General features: G+C 37.3%; 1 protein-coding gene across 1 annotated transcript in view; it reads left to right on the top strand.

Moving 5' to 3' along the window:
* agmo (alkylglycerol monooxygenase) overlaps positions 1 to 14,343 on the top strand; it is a 76,105-nt gene extending 61,762 nt beyond the window's left edge. Inside the window, exon 14 of the mRNA XM_059339882.1 lies at positions 13,718 to 14,343. Coding sequence (XP_059195865.1) covers positions 13,718 to 13,798 — 81 coding nt within the window. The 3' untranslated portion in view covers positions 13,799 to 14,343. The remainder of the gene's footprint in view (positions 1 to 13,717) is intronic.
* Positions 14,344 to 18,251: the final 3,908 nt, after the last annotated feature.

Genomic DNA, 18,251 nt, shown 5'->3' with positions numbered 1-18,251 from the left:
AAGAATCTTGATAAATTGAAGAAAATGGGGGCCATCATGCATGTGTTTGGAAAAATAATGAGCATATGACTGGATAAATTTGACTTTTTTGTATTTTTGCGGCGATTTAACATGACCTCTATTTACTTAAATCCATCAAGGATATTCTCAAATATTCTGATTCTTCCTTTCACTGTGGAGGCATATGAGAAAAATAACGTCTTTGTCAAGGATTCAAGGTAACACAGGATGAGTAATTGATATACAAATGCTTATTTTGCGGTTGAAATATTCCTTTGTGTGATTCTCTAAAAATAACGCAATAATGGAACTTCAATTGGCTAAAAATATGAAACTTCACAGTCTCCAGCCATGCTTGCCTTTTTGGATCATGGTGCTGCTGACCCAATATCTTTTTAAGTTGAGAAAAGTAGAAAACATCACACATGTTGTACAACAGCGACATGCAGCTCCTGCAAAAGTTTAAACAAAGAAAGTGTGCAGCTGTGTAGCACACAGAAACAAAGGAGGCGGTGCAGGGGTTAATGTGTTGCGACAGCTAAGGACCTTGACTTCTCGTTCTATAAAGGCTTTAAGTTTAGGTCCACAGGCATCTGAAAGCTTGCTGATCTGCCGTAGGAACCTCTCTTTTATACGACATATCTCTTCTCCCTCTCCTTGAACTGCTCCTGGACTCAGAAATCATTTTAGTTCAGAAGCAATAATATGAGCTGCTGAGGTAACGTCACACTGCCTCACATCCTTTCTGCTCTTGTTGGTCATATCCTGTGAACCTTATATTCTACCTGACTGCCTTGTTCTCCCTCTCCGAGCCTTCCTCTCTGGGGTCCTGACCCACCTCTCTGAACAGACATCCTTTCCCTTTTGAAGCCACAGGTTGCTCATTTTTTATTTCTGCACGGAATCCGATTACAGCCGCATCGCCGACTTCTCGGCCTTACACCTTTCAGCCAGTCTTGCGGGTTGAATTGTTTTCTTTGGTGCTTGACTTTCTTCTTCGATGAGTTTATTTGTTCCTATTTCAGATTTTGCATTTCACTGCCTTAGTCAAATAAATGTAAATTGGGCAGTGGATCTTCATTTAGCTTGGGACAAGCTGGCAAAGATGGCACATTTTTCTCACTGTTGAGCTGATTAGAGGCATACCACCTGTGTTACATTATTCGTTGATTACTGACAGAACAGTTGGCTCCGAACTCCAAGTATGTAAAACAGAGACTAGTAGAATTCTTGTAAATCTCAGTGGGTGGATGGAAAGAGTCGGGGTGAAGATACTACAGCTGAAGTCAACCAAAGAACATCTTTGTTGACTGAAATAAGTCCTTCTCTTCAACCGAACGATTGGTCTAATGATGCACTTTATCTCCCAATTCACTAAATCAGCACAGGGCAGAGTGCAGTGGGTACACTTTGCAATGGGACTGCCACATATTTCAAAATGCTACAAACGCCAGCAGCGTGATGAGGTGCTGAACATCTATTCTGCGCTGCATGCTCCAGATTTGATGATTATTATTGGCCCTTGGAAGTTGAAAAATGTTCAACTTTGGATAATGATGAAACGCTATCAATAAATCGCCTTTCACCATCACCTAGCAGTGTGGAGAGCTGGGACAAATATCTCAAAGACCACCATTCACACACAGTGTTGAGAAACAACAACAACGGAGGAAAAATTAACACTGCTGACCGGTTCCTATGCTACAAGTCTACCTTGTGCTGGCAAATATTTCCTATCGAAGCATCCATAGTGCTCTAGTGCTTCAAGCTGGGCATTTATGTGTACTTTTATGAAAGTAACACCCACGACTTACCGACCAAAGAACACATCGGCCAACTGACCAGAGGGTGTCAGCCCCAAAAGATCCTCCTCTTACAAGCTATCAGGCTCGTTCATCTCATTGAACATATTCAGGAACCAGCCTGTTCTCCCTCAAAAACGTGGTGGTGGATGGGTGGAACAAACAACGGACTTTCACCCGGGAGAGCGGGGTATGCTTCCCGGGTGAAAACAGAAGTAAGCAATTTTTAAAGTCCAGAGTTTTGGTTCAAATTTGTCAACTTCCTCTGCACAAATTCCTGTCTGTGTTTAGCATCTTTCAGTCTGTCCTTACATCACATGCATGGTTCCTTTCTCTCCACAAACACTTGGCTATCAGTCTGATTTTTCATTTTTTTCAAATTAACAAAGTATAAAAAGCTGCCATGAACCCAAAATACAAACAAAAGACACAGGTTTTTATGGAAATGGACCTTTTTTTTTTTTTTTTTACTATTTATACACACAAAAACAGCAGAAAAAATAATAGATGAATAAAACTATTAAACAGTCTATTTGCATGGAAATTAAAAATAGTAATAGTTTTCATTGTAGAAAGAAAACTCACATTTAAAAAAATGGTCTAGAAACATAAATGGCACTTTAACTGGCTTTCTCAGCTTGTCTGTTATATAAATAAAGTTATTACGGTAAATAAAACATGCTCAGAATATTTTCAATGAATAGATGGACTCCAGAAGGTTAAGTTACGTGAATCACGTGTTTGAACATAACTTACATTTTTACGTCACTTACAATAGTTGCGTGACCCTTGTAACTACTTCACTTCTGGCATTTACGTACATTTGTTTACTGTCTTTTATAACACCTAACCAGGAAGTTTTTTACCCAAAACCGAGATAAGTGGTTTTATAACACAACTCCGCAGAAACTGCAGCCTTTTTTTACACTTTTTTACGAGCGTGCAACGTGTGTGCTATCTTTTTAGAACGCGCCGCTGTACCGCGAGACATGAAACGCAAGCCCAGTACGTACATACGTGCTGTAATATGTTGTACAGACAGACAACCTCTTTTGTCGTATATTATGGAGAACTTGTTGTGTCAGGCTCATTCATCTTTCAGTAATCTCATTGAATTTATTCAAAAACCCAGCTCCTGTATTCTCCATGTGCTTCATGTTGCAAACACAAAGGCCTCCTCCTGTCCACTCCACCCTGTTATGTGTCTGTACTTCACCCTTCCCTTCCTGGACGTGTGCCCACTACTCTGGCGCTCTCCACCACCGGGTCCACCAGAGTGGCCACCCAGGGAACTGAGCTTAATGATGAGGTGAGGACTTCTCTGACTGAGGCTGAAGTGGTGCCAAGCTGCCGGGGTCTGAAGTGAACTAAAGGGTTACTCTCTGGGACTCATCTTGAGTTTTCAATGAGGCATCATGGTCTGGATGAGTCGTCGTTGACCTTACATGTGACCTCTCAGCAGACACATGGTGAAAGAGAACAAACACCAGATGTGACTCTAAACAACTGTATCGTTCTAAACTGGCGTATCATCAGACCACTTTGTATTTTGCTACACTTTCACCGAGCGGCAACCGCCGTTTCACATGTGTTTTGTCTGGCTGCGCTGTCCGTGTGTGTGTGTGTGCGCGCGTGTGTGTGCGTGGGAGTGTGACGGCAATATTTCTCATGGCTGTGCAACAGAGCAGGCACTACACTGACTCTCTGGTGGGACATTAACCTGCTCAGCGTATCCTTCCTGAGTCTGCTCAAACAACCCGAGCACAGAGGCTGAATATCTGCTCATAATGAACAGACAGGAAGTCTTCTTTGTGTGTGTGTGTGTTTGTGTGTGTGTGTGTGTGTGTGTGTTGAGGTACACATGTTCCTGTGCATATGTGCAGGTGTACGTGTGTAGAAGGGTGTGTGTCCAAAAGTGTTAGTACAGTATATAATGTGTGTGTTTCGTGTGCATGACATCGTGTCCGATCGGCAGCTGTATGGATGTATATGCAGAAAGCAGAGGGGAGGACGTTTTCCGCTCCGCCCCCATTTATGTGTGGGAGGTTTTACACATTAGTAACAATCTTGGCTTATCACACTGACGACCTTCACCCCCTTTATTCACAGAGCTCTCCCTGTCATGGCACACTAACCGTTTGGGAATCCTGGAGAGAGTTTTCCTCAGAGGAAACTTACTGTTTTCCCTAAATTCAGTTTTCAAGCCAAACAATCTCTATTACATCCTGTTGCTCATCGCAGCCACACATCCCATCTTCCTCTACGATGATTAAAAATGTGCAGCTCCAGGCGACATTTTGGCCACAATTTTACGTGAACTGTTTTTTTAAATGTGTTCGTCTGCAACACGACTGATGTGACATTAATTTGCACATCAGCATGCAGGGATCTGTGGTTATTCTGCAAGAGTCTGTTGATGATGGACATGACTGAACCAGCTGATCAGCTGGGAATAATTGCTGTGCATATGTTTAGATCCCCTACTGAAGTAAAAGCACTAATACCACACTGTAAAATTACTCCACTACAGTAAAAGTCCTGCATTCAAAACTTACTGAAGTAAAAGTACAAAAGTAACAGCATTGAAATGTACTGAAAATATAAAAAGTAGAAGTACTTATTATGCAGAATGGCTCCACTCAGATTGTTTTATATATTACAAACATATTGTATTATTATTATTATTATTATTATTATTGATGCATTTATGGAAGCAGCATTTAACTGTTGTCCAGGTAGGGCTCATTTTAACTTCTTATTATACTTTTATGTGGTGTAATTTATAAACGTGCGTTATCAATTTATTGATAATCAAGATAATCATATTTTGTTGTTGAATCTTGACCTGAAAAATAACTAAATAGTACAATAGCTGCCCCTAAAATGTAGTGAAGTAGAAGTATAATGTTACATAATATGTATAAATACTCAAGTAAAGTACAAGTACCTCAAAATTGTACTTAAGTACAGTACTTAGTACTTGTCCTTGTACTTACTTACTTTCCACCACTGGAAGTGCAGTCATCATCAGCCACTGGAAGATGAGATCCACTTGCAACCATAACATGTTCTTGAAATAGCTGTTAGGCCTTTTGCATGAGGTGCATTTATTTTATTTAGTCTGACCCGAAGTACAAATAACATGTGAATCCCCACCAGGTGCTGAAAAATTAATAACCAATGTCTCTTTTTATCTCTTATCACCTGCCTGGGTAGGGTTAGGGTTGGACACAAAAAAAACCCAGGAGAATTTTAAGGCCAAAATGCCTGTATGAGGCTTCATTTGAAGGTCACATCTTCTAGTGTCTGAAATAGTTAAACATGTGAAACTACCTTAACTACATCAGTTTAAACTAACTAAAATTTCAGCCTAACCCTTCTCCTACCCAGCAGCAGGCAGGTGGGTTTAAACAGGTAAAAAGAAGGACCTCACCTATGCTTCTGTACATGAAAATATTTGTATGTGTCCTTTAATTTTTACAGTAAAGATGTGACACAAAGGGAAGAGATCAGAATGTGTTAAAGCAACAGAAAGTTGGGTAGAAAACACAAAATGTGCTGTATAAGCTGCTAATCAGACTAATTATCTTCTCACAAACAGTCAACCTCCAGAGTTTGTGCCGTTTAGTGCTTTATTGTTGTGGTTCTAATAAGACTCACAGTGCTGGTGTGCAGATATGTAAACAGTGCAACATCTGTGTTTTTTGCTCCACGTTGCAGCTTTTAATCAAACAGGATAACAAATATTTTCTCTGGATTATTTTCACCAGTTTAGTCCCGACGCAGCGAGCTCCACCCACTCGGGCTCTGCAGCCAGGTTAAAACAAAAAGTTATTTTCCGACACAGTTCAGTCCAGGTCTGGTGGACTGTAGGCAGCCATATGGAGAGCGAGCTCTGGAAACATCCCATTACAGGTCATATATCACAGGTCTGACAGCAGCCATTCTGCCTTGTTTTCATTTCAATCACGAGTGCAGCTGCGTTTCAGAACAACGAGGCTCTGCCATGTTAACCCGCTGCAGGCTGGAAGATAGAAGTCACCGGGGGCCACAATGCACTCTGGGGCGTTTAATGTATCTGCTTGATGCTTTATATCCATCAACACGCAGTGCACACAGTGACTCAGCTCAGTGCAGAGTGGACCAGTGTTGTTCTAAAGGTCAGGGCAGATATTTTTATGTCGGAGCTGCAGATGGCCGTTATTTAATCATTTTATATGTGACTGTGTTTTAAGCACTGAGGGATTTTTTTTTTTGCCAGAATTTTACTCTTGTCAGGCAAAAGATTTAGAGTGATGTTGACACCATCTTGGGACGCTAAAACTCTGCAATAAAAAACAGAACAAGGATTTTTACTTTAAGATGAAACAGCTTTTTAGCTTTTCTAAAGTAGTATTTTTAAAACAGGCGATTTAACCATATTTAATCTGGGATTTAGGACTTGTGATTATACAGTATTATAGGCTTGTAATGCCTGTTTAAAGTCTCATTTTAATGTTCAATTAAAAAAGTGGAAATGCTATTTAATCTAGGGTTAGGCAACATGGCTTAAAAAGTTCTTTCAAGCTTTGGGACAATTTGCAATTTTTTTCTCTGCTTAATGCTACAAGATTGAAACATAATTGAAACAGCAGATTTGAGGTTTTCTTGCACAAGACTGTTGAGTAACAATAATAAAAGACGCCAGAATAAATGTTGCCATTTTATGTGTCTTTTTTATTTTTATTGCAAGACAAACAAAAAGGACAAACAATAACAAACAGGACAAAGACAGGCACAACGATACAGGCCTGTTTTTGCAAACCAGATACTTTCATAATTTTTTAATCCAATGTGTTGAATATTAATGGTTCTGAACCAATGCAACCTGTTCAGTTACGTCTACAAAATATTGTAAACCTGTGACAATTTAAAACATGCTGGTCACTTTTTTGAAAACTTTTAACCCTTGGTTAAAGGCAGGCACCAAAACCACTTTGTTAAGGTGAGGTAAAAAGAACATGGTTTAGCTTAAAAATCCAAAATTCTGCACAAAAATTCCAACAAGGGGCCGCAAACACTGATCCTCCAGTCTAAAGTCCTGGGTTTGTGGGTGTCAATCATGTCCAAACCACCAGATGCCGTACCAGTGTGGCTTTTAACACCAAATCAAAACACCAAAAAAAAAGTTGCAGATCTGTGGTTTACAGAAACAAAAATGCCAACATTTCTCCCTGTTGCTTCACCTGAGTGAGAACACATCAACATCCACTTTGTCTTTTTTTTTAGTGCAGAAAGAGCAAAATTCGTTTTAATCTGCTCTGCGCTGAACTTGTGTTTCTTGACATCACCTCTGCAGACAGCTGGTTAGCTAACATTAGATTCCTGAATCCATAGCAGGGACAGACACATGAGATGATACCTCATCAACAGCTCCAAAGTGAGAGTCTGTCCCTCTCGTAGATTCAGTGTAGCCGGAGCCAGCTGGCTACTTGGAATCACAACAGTCCTGTAAACTGTGCACACAGAGCATCTATTCACGTCACAGTTTACAGGACTGTTGTGACTCCTGTCACCTCATGTGGCCTGCTTTATTCTGTTTTATTACATTTTGGCTGTCTCAGTTTTCATGATGCATAAATGTTACACTTGCACTCGGTGGAATTAATTCGATACACGCAGCCCTGCATGGATCCTCAGCATCAGCGGGGTAAAAAAAGAAAAGAAAGCCCAGTATAAGAATGACGTCCACATTGGACGACTCTGAGCCTTGTGATTTACATCCAATGCCAACATGCAGAAACCAGCGTGCTGTTTATGGAGCGAGGCAGAAAGTGGAGGTCTGGGTGTGGACTGTGGTGTAGTGCTTTAATTTAGGAGACCAAAGTTTGCTTCCCTTCACAAACCTGCAATTTGCCTTCCTTTTACCTGTAATCACAATCATTCTTTAACCTTTATCAAGTGTTGCAGAACATTAAACAAACCTTTAAGGCACATTATGTAACTTCTATGCATTAAAACATTTTATATTTTCAATCAAGGTAACGATCTGTTTCATTTGCATGCGTCAGCTTTATGGTTGTCTGCCAGAAGTTGTCATAAACTGACTTTTTATCCAGTTTTAAGCCAGATTTTTACAATATATATATTAGATCTTGTTCGGTTTCAACCACATATTTTAACCGAATGAAAGATTTTAGTCATCTGACGTATGCAGCATGCAGCCAAACTGCATTAGAGAAACACTGATTTTTAATGTGAAACTGCTGTATTCAGTTCTTACTCGTTTTAATCACCTGTCCCAATTATTTTGGAGAGGAGGAGACCTCAGCGGATAGTTCGACTCCTTGTAAAAAACCTCCTGAATGATTATTACTTAAATTACAGCAATGGTGGCGAAGACAAAGACAACAATGGGAATGATTGAGAGTTCAGGGTATTCGCGGGGTCTTAAAAAGCCTTAAGACATCTAAAATCCAACAATTAGAATTTAAGGCCCTAAAATGTCTGACATTTTCTTAAAAATGTCTTAAATCTGATTTTGAAAGGTCTTAAAAATGTATTAACGTTACTTTTATTTAAAACAAATGCATAAACTTTCGTCTCGCTTTTAAATGTTTTGATTTTTGAGGCTGCTATAACATAACTACAGAATGGAACTAAGTACCTATGCAGCCCGTACAGTATTTATCAAGAACAACCAGCTAGTCTGCTGCGTGCACCTTGGTTTGTTACAGGCTAGCATAGCAGCGGTGAAAACTTAACGAAAGCCCACAGCAAAGCCAGACTACTTGATTACTTGATTACGTGCCTTTTGTACTTTTTTGCCAGTATGGATTTAAAATGGGTCTTAAATTGTATTCATTGTGATCTTTAAAAAGTCTTAAAAAGTCATAAATTTGACCTGTTCGAACGTGCAGAGACCCTGGAGAAGAAATTGTTATATAGTGCATTTATTTGACATAACTATGATCTTTCCTAACCTTAACCACACTGTAGCTGCCAGTGGTGGAAGAAGTATTCAGATCTGTAAAAGTCAGTAAAAGTCCTGCATTCAAAACTTACTTCAGTAAAAGTACAAAAGTATCAGCATCAAAATGTACTTTAAGTATCAAGAGTAAAAGGACTTGTTATGCAGAATGGAACCCACTCAGATAGTTTTATATATTCTTAGTAAGTTATTGGATTATTTGTATTGATGTATTTTTGTAAGCAGCATTTTTATTTAGTAAAGGTAGGGCTCATTTTAACTACTATATGAGGTTATAAAGTTTAATTAAAAAAAGGTTTAATCACTTTAAATTGATCGTATTTTTTATGTTTAATCTGAACCTAATAAGGAACTAAAGCTGTCAGCTAAATGTAGTGGAGTAAATAGTACAATACCTGCCTCAAAATGTAGTGAAGTAGAAGTGTAAAGTTACATAGAATGGAAATAATCAAGTGAAGTTAAAGTAGCTGAAAATTGTACTTAAGTACAGTACTTGAGTAAATGTCCTTAGTTACTTTCCACCACTGTGCACATACTATAGAAACAACGGTGGTATTTTTGCATATTCTCCAGCTGAATCGTCCAATATTGATGTTCTAGTCTGCTGATTCGTGTAATCATAAATCCTGATGACTTTGAGCTAAATATTAATGTTACATAGTTCCATGTTAAAGTTATTTGGAAGAAGTGCTGGACAGTGAGAGAGCTGAGTAAATAAACTCCACAAAGAGGCAGAGAAAATGTTCGAAAGCCACATGGCCGTGGCTTTCTGTATTACTACCCTTTAACAAAGTACCTTCTGCCCAGAACAGAGTGAGTGTGAGTCGATTTGCTGAGATCTCTACTTTGGGAGCCGCTGCTGTCTGGCCGTAGTGCTTATTTGTAGACGATCAAACCCGCTTCCTTCCACTATGTAATCTGTCCCACATGGATTTCCTACAGAGTCCATTAAAATGTAACGTAGTGGGTCTGAGTGAGGAGGGATGGGAACAGAGAGAAATAGGTGCCCTTCCTTTTTCTTTTTCTTTTTTTGCCTCAACATGCGGCTTTGATAGAAACTTCTGTCATGTTTCGGTCTGTTTGAGTGAAATGTGATTTGCGAGGTTCTGCCAAGTCTCTCGATCCCAATCCGTCTCTAAGATGGACGCAATGCAACTTTACGTATTTGTAATCTTCCATCTGTTTTTCCTTCAGTGAATTTTTAGACTTTTTTTTAGCCGTCATGTTTAGATTGTATTAAGCGGATTTACCGGGAGCTGCAGGTTGTGAAACAGCTTTATCCAGTAAGCGCCGATAGAAGCCAAATGTCAGTGTGATGTTTACTTTGGGTTTTAGTTCGGACTTCCCTGTGAGAAACTACACTACCCACAACCCCGAGCAAACCTCTCAGAAAGGTTAATGTTTCCCTAGAAACACTGGATAAAAGTAATAAATGTGGCCTTGCTTTCTGCTGTTTTCAGCAGGTATATTAACACCATCAGCTGTAACATTATTAAGCTGCTCTTATAGTTTATGATGAGAGATAAATTCATATTTATGAATATTAAAAACTTGCTCTTTCTCTCATCTTTTTTGTCTTTCTAATCTTTCACCTGTGTAGTTGTTGTTGAGTTGTTAAAGAGAAAAGTGCTTCATTATCGTATTACTTAACAAATTCATTCGTATGTGTGTGAAGAATTCACAAACTTTACTTTGACTTTCAGTAAAAGTTTCACACTTTTAATATTCCATTGCAGTTTTCTTGTTAATTGAAAGGAAATATAATTAGTTCCTGGAAGTAAAAGTGCTCGAAGCAGAAAATATTGGATTATTAACGATGCGTAAAAAGCATTTTACTGTTGCTGACTGGGGTGGAGGTGATTCTAATTATTTTAGGTAAATATTTTATATAATTGCTTCATCTTTCATAAGCTCATTATATCGTTTAGTGGAGTAAAAAAAAAAAGTCCAGTATTTCCCTAGATATTTATGCAAATCAAATAACCTCTTGATATTCAAGTCTTTCATGAAATTTAAAAGTGTTTCTCCTTCTGATCAGATATGTGAGCTTTTCTTTTGGCCTTGCATCTCTGCTGCAGCCCTGCAAACTGTTGGCAAGTTAGTTTGCAAAAAAAATGTAGCCATGTATTTCAAATGCGCTGTATACATGTCCAGATAATGCTCCTAAAACCAGTATAACATCAGCATATCCCATACGTCTTAATTGGAAATTGCTTCATTTGGAATAAGTTGTAATTCAGCATATCTAAATGGAATATGCTGTTAACACGATGGGTATTAATTCTGAATAATAGTCAGTAGTGGAAAAAGTATTCAGGTCCTTTACTTAAGTAAAAGTACTAATACCACACTACAAGAGGTTCTACATTTACAACTTACTTAAGTAAAAGTACAAAAGCATCAGCATCAAAATGTACTTAATGTATAAAAAGTAAAAGTACTCATTATGCAGAATGGACCCACTCATTGGTAAATATATTCTAAATATATTTTTAGATTATTATTATTATTATTCATGCATTATGTAAGCAGTGTTTCAATTTCTCATGGGAGGACTACATTTAAGTGTTTAATATAATGTAATGAGGTTTAATACATGAAAAAAAAGTCTAATCCATTTAAATTGATCATGTTTTTTTATGTTAAATCTCAACATGAAAAGTAACTAAGTTCAATGTAGTGGAATAAAATAAAATAAGAACCTCAAACTTACACTTAAGTACAGTACTTGAGTAAATGTACTTAGTTACATTCCACCACTGATAATGGTGGAATATTAATGTGCATGTAAACGTATTCAGTGAAGGGAAATGTAGGTTCTCCGAGGATCAGGAGAAAACACCTCGATAAATCGCTTCATTTCCTTTGTGCCGCCTATAGAAACAAAGATTTTATTGGAGGCAGTTTTCAGGTAGTGTGAGGTAGAAAATCAGAGAGTCCTGTGTTGTACTCTCTCTCTCTCTCTCTTTCTCTCTCTCTCTGCGTCTCTCTGAGGAAAACAGCTGCCGTGTCCAGGAGGAAACGTTGCTTTTTTTCCCATCAGGCTGTTTCGCCTGTGATGGACAGCGGTCTGCTTTTGGCTTGGGCTGCAATGTAGGATGCAGTTTATGGGCCAGAACGCAGCGAGGGGTGGAGGCGAGGGCTGTCCCCCCCTCCCCACCCCGCCCCCATCTCAGAATAGCGAGGTCCCCAATGACGGTGACCCCTCTGACCCGTCGTGAGAGCATCAGGGGAGAGGACCTGCTCCTTAACCCCTGAGCCCACTCTTTACATCATCCACAAACTGAAGGCTCTCACTGTTTTCTTTCAATTAGGGGTTCACTTTCACTGTTTGCCTCGTCGTAAATGATACCTGTCACACTCTTTATCTTTTCAGGTTATCATAATCCGTCGCGCTTTTAGTCGCTGTAACATTTTGCAGCGTTACAAATCGAAACCGCGGCTAATAGTGCTCCCAGAGATGTACTGAAATAGTCATATTATACATATCATATTTTTACTGAAATAATCATATTATAATGCCACAGATTATATAAACATACAGGAGGTCAGATGTAAAGGGTTGTTTCCACCTGAATGTCAATATTTTATCTAATCATTTCTAATCCAAGTAGGGAAAACATTGAATTTTTACAATGGAAGGGAAACTCTGGGGTAAAGCAGATTTTTTATATAAAAAAATGTATATATTTTGGAGAAAATCTGGATAATTACAACCCAGATTCCCAGAAAGGGGCATTGTCTAGAATGCAATAATTAATCAGAATGCATGATTCCTTATAACACATTTTCAGTTGAAGAATATTTTATGTTCAAACTGATGAACCTTTACAAAATGGTAAAAAAAAAAGAAGCAAGGACTGCTGTTATGTGGCTAAAATTAAACACTAATCTCTGTCTGGAGTTAGGGTTAGTAAAGTAAAGAGATTAAATGAAATAGTTTATTTTAGTCACTTTGATAATTGATTCGTTTCTTAAACAAAAATGTCAATATTTCACTGCCAGGCTTCTCATATATGAGTATTTGCTGATTTTCTTGGATCAATCAATGTAACACAAAGTGCTTCACACACAATAATAATAATAATAACAAGCCAAGCCATGCAGAAATATTAAGAACATTTTAATTAGCAATTGAAACGTATCTTAAATCTCATTAATTTTCAGTGAGGATACATCAGATACAATTATATAAATATATAAAATAACATAAAAAATGAATAAATAAATGGATACTAAAAATACATAAAATATAGATAATTATAGTTATAAAATAGTAACGATAATAATAAGAATAATTATTATCATTACCACCATAAAACCTAATTAAGATTATACAAAAGAAAAAAGTAATAAAGCTCTAATAAAAGTCAGACTAAATGAGTAAAAGACAATACAAATGTAAATAAAATAAGATAAAAAATAAAATACAGATATAAAGATAAAACGCAAGCTGGACTAAATAGGTTGGTCTTTAGTCTTTACAAAGAAAATCTTCTATTTTTGGACTGTTTGTCAGACAAAACGAGCTATTTAAATATGTTCAATTGTGCTTTGAAGAAATTGAATTATTTTGTGATTATTTTATCGTCAGTTTATTGTCAGATTAATTGACAATGCATTCTAATTAAACTATCTTTGTAAACCATTGGTTACTAAATTAACTGAGACCTTGTTTTTATTGCATATTTCTGGAACTGGAGCTGTCAGCTCGTTAACACTTTCACTTATCCTCTCAGCAGATTCTCATACTCGCTGCTGCTGCTGTTCTCGCTTTTTAATGCCTAAATAACACTTACACTTATCACCTCAGCTCAATCAGTATATCTTCACATTGTGAGCCTCCATTCATGGTGTCACATTTATCATTTTGCAGGAAATAAAATGACATATCGGCTCCTAACCTCTCCCTCTGTCTCTCTCTCTCTCTCTCTCTGTCCTGCAGGCCTTTGTCTCCCTCTCTCTGCTGTACTGGGTTCTGCAGAGCTTCACTCTGCTGCTCCGCATCAAGAAGAAGGCTGACTGAGTCAACACACACACTGACTTTTACCTTAAGTCACTATTCTCGACATAATTCCATAGTAACACATTACTAATCATGTTAAACACTGTGTACAAATACATATGTATGTGGAGAGGCTTCTGCTTGATTCACTTTTTATGTAGTTTAGTCTGTTTATGACTTTATTATTATTAATAATATTATTAACAGCCAGAAAACAAGGCTCGGTGCTCAACAGGTGCTTCACGACATGATGCATTTATCTCTTCCTGTGCTTTTGTCTACACTGTTCTCGCTGCACTGCTAATGGAAGTACTAACGAATTAACATTTTTAAATATGTCCTGTGTAAATTATCTTTTTATTGCCTTAACTATGCAACATATACCTCTTATAGAACATGTGCTGCTCTCACTGATGCCTTCTAATTCCACCTTTGCATAACTCTGTGCAGTGTGTTATTTTCCATTTCTCAGAGCTGTAAATTATTTGTAATTTGTCTCCATTTTTTCATGTTTCTAAAAGATGCATGTAAGCAAAGACGGAATACAGAAACAAAATGAAACCCTGGAGGTTTTGTGGTGTGCAGTGTGTGGAACCGGCAGATTGTTCGTATGAATTCTTCTTTCCAACCTCCAGATCTTGTGTGGGAGTGACAAGCAGTCCACAGCAGATGGTGCTGTTATCACCTGCCAAAAGTCTCTTTTTTAATCCACATCTTATTTACAAGCAGCACCTGAATCAATAAAACCTACATACAACATAATGTGAGACATAAAAACAGAAATTAATGTTGTGAAGTTGAGCAAAAACAAGAACAACTGCAAAAAGTGTGATGCTAAAAACAATAACAGATTATAATTTCACGGTTTTCTGACAGGATGGGGTTTAGCAAGTGCTATAAATAGAAATCTACATCATTTTTGTATATTTTCTATTATATAAAATGTGAAATATCCATGTCCAAGTCCCTAAAAGAGAGTAAAATATGGCACGATGACATGAAAAAACAATAATATAAAAACATTTATTAAGCAGACCTGACATGTCAGAGTATAAAATGTGTGGCTGGAAAATATTTCAGTCTTACCTAAATACATAATAAACAACTGTACAGTGATATACAGTATATAAAAGCTTGTAATCTGTGATTATCGTTACTAAATTATATAATATGCAGATGTAAAAATATCAGTGTAAAATGATGTAATCATATCACAGTATGCAGATTATGTAAATGGATGGTTTTTGTGAAAACTGCATAAATATTCACTATGTGTCGTATTAACAGGTCTGCAGATGGCTTCGCTCTACTGTACATATGTGCAGCTCACGGTGGCTTCATACCAGACATCGTATCAAATGTGTTCACCTGGCAGATGCACATAACATCTGTGAGGAGCAGCCTGTAGAATGAGTTCATTATGTATATATATATATATATATATATATATATATATATATATATATATACATATATATATATATATGTTGCATTAAAATAAATCCCAAAATACCACAAGCACAAATATGATCCAGTGGGCTGAAATCATTATAAGCTCATAGATCAGGCAACATATTAACTGTCACAACATTGGACTAAAATCGACTAAAACCTGCAGGTGAGTCACATTTTTTTTTAAACAGCTTCTGTTTATTCTGATGTCACTGTTATTTATTTTCCAGCACCTGTTGGATAGCTGAATGCACTGCAAATTACAAAATAACAATCAAATAGACAAAACACGGATAAAAAACACAATGAGACACAAAAAGGAGATGCACACAGCTGGGAAACACTTTTTTTGTTGCCATGGTTTGTGGATCATACACAGGGTGAACATATTTTCTACAATTCTACAATGTCATTTAGCACAGTAGTTCTCAACCTTTTTGAGTCGCGAACCCAATTTAACATGCATGTTGTCTGCATTTTTTTTTCTTTTTGTTTGTTTATTTTTTCTGCTGTGCTCACTGAACAGAATCTTACGCACACAGTTCAGATCATACAAACTCAGTTGATACAACGAATTTTGGACAAATAATGAAGCAGTCAACAACTAAAACATCTCCCTGTCTGAAATTATGTCATTTAATATTCATTTTGTGCATTTATATATATATTTTTCCAAAATGATTTGGTGACCCCCAGAAATCATCTCACGAGCCCAATTGGGGTCGGGACCCCAAGGTTGAGAATGGCTGATTTAGCAGACGCTTTTATCCAAACCGACGTGCATTTGAGAGATAATACAACACAAGCAATCATGAAGTCAAGAGACAACCCAAGAATAAGTGTCATGGACTAAGATGAGTCCTGTAAGGATGTAAGTGCTTTTAGGATGTAAGTGCTAACATATAGCACTCCTTTAGCGATAACAGTTAGCTCTTAAAGTTATGTACTTACTTGATTCCTGTGGTCTATGTCTAGTACCATCAGGTTGAATGCACTTATTGTAAGTCGCTTTGGACAAAAGCGTCTGCTAAATGACATGTAATGTAATGTAATGTAATGTAAAAGTGCTACACGAGCAGAAGTTTGGGCTCTGACAGCCAGATTTTCATCTCCCGCTCATATGATGCCACGACTCACTTTGAGACCACCTGTGTTGGCATCAAAGACATCTACGAAAGTATGACGGGCATGGAATTTGACTTGCCGAGATGGAGCGCAAGAAGCAGGCTTGGAGACTGCAAAGACTAGAGGCGACGCGTCCGCAACACTCCTGATTATCAAAGAGAACGCTGCCAACTACTGAAATCTTACAATAGGAAACCTATACAAAAATGCACACAGCAATGGGCTGGCTGATCTTCCAATTATATGATATAGTCCATTGAGGAAGTTCATGATATATATGGGTTATGATATAGTGTTATTGGATAGGGTTCAGGGACGGAGCAATGCTTTTTTAAAAAAATCCCATTCTGATGGATGTTGCACCTAACACTGGTTATTCCTATTATACAGTGTATTGTTCTATGTGTTGATTATGAATGCAGATGACTGCACATATAATCAACACACATATGGTCAAGTTCATTTGTTTAAAATGTTACAACAATAATTTATTTTACCAGTCAAGTGAACAAACTAATAACACAAATAAAGGATGAACTTGCATATTGATCCTGTAGCTGAAACCTTTCATTTGCTCCTGGTTCAAATATTTTTTTTATAAATATGGCAGAAAGTGCAAAGTGCGCTAACCAACTCATAGGCGAAGCAAAATGTTGACCGATCACCGTTATTATTAATTTATTGAATGTGGTTTGTGTCGTCAATTTTTTGTGTCTTGTCAAGTTGATAGTTGCACATAAAGTTTGAATAATTTTGTTTTCAGACACAATCCTCAAGAGTTTGATTGATAAAGATATACACTTAACTTTTCTGTGAGGAATGAATCAAATTGTCGCAATAATTTCAATTTGCACTTTTTAGATCATAAAACCCACACTGGCTGTTTAGGGAAACATCTGACCTTCGATTAGAAAACATGATTAAAACCATGACTCAAAACTGATGAAGAAAACAGAAAACTTAACTGCTGGTCACTTTTATCCAGTGATGGGAGAAGTGTTCCAAACCTTACTTACGTATAAGTTTCATCAGCATAATGCGCTTAAAGTGCTTAAAGTAAAAGTGGTTAAGAAAATTGTTTTTGGATTAATATTACTGCTGCATGAATGTGCATGCTGCCTTTTACTGCTGTAGATGACAAAATGTATATGATAAGATCATCATATGTTTGTAGAGTCAGAGACAAGTACAGTAAAACTACTTGGTTTATGATTTTTTTTTATGATGCTGAAAACATGATCAAAGTTACTAAATATTTGATAACTGCTTGTGGTTTCAGGATCAGAAATAGAAATGCAGAATCAGCTTGCTGCTCCGAGTGAATTCACCTTTAACGGCATGAAGACTTTCAAACAGCAGGTTGATTTAGATAACGTGATTAAACATAAAGAGATTAACAAAACCTAGAACTTAATTACAGGTCACTTTTATGTATGTTGGTGTGGTTAGGGATTAGGGAAGCAAAATTCCGGGAATTTTTAAAATTGGAAACTTTCCATGAGAATTAACGTGAATAAACAGGGAATTTACCAAATTGAAGGTTGGCCCTTAACAGGGAACTTAATTATAGTTGGGAAAAATATATTTTAGCATAATCTTGTCTAAAACTAATTTCATGCAAGTACTATCTGCTGTTCCTCAATAACAGGCACATAGCATGCTTACTGCAGGGCTATTTAGGCCACGCCCCCTACATACAACCTCGGGTCTGAGCAAGGAGGCAACCCAGGAAGTGCCTTAAGCTGCATTCTACTGAAAATTCCAGCAAGGAATTTTTTTTTTTTTTTTTAGGACAACATACGGTCTCAATCACTAGTAAAAAAAATCATCAACACAATTTCATGGTAATAGTTCAAATAATGGCCCCATTTAGAAGAAAATAGAAGATAAAGAATCA

The sequence above is a fragment of the Centropristis striata genome, chromosome 8 (genome assembly GCF_030273125.1).
Source record: "Centropristis striata isolate RG_2023a ecotype Rhode Island chromosome 8, C.striata_1.0, whole genome shotgun sequence".
NCBI classification, from domain to species: Eukaryota; Metazoa; Chordata; class Actinopteri; order Perciformes; family Serranidae; genus Centropristis; species Centropristis striata.
This window is presented reverse-complemented; position numbering and strand designations above follow the sequence as displayed.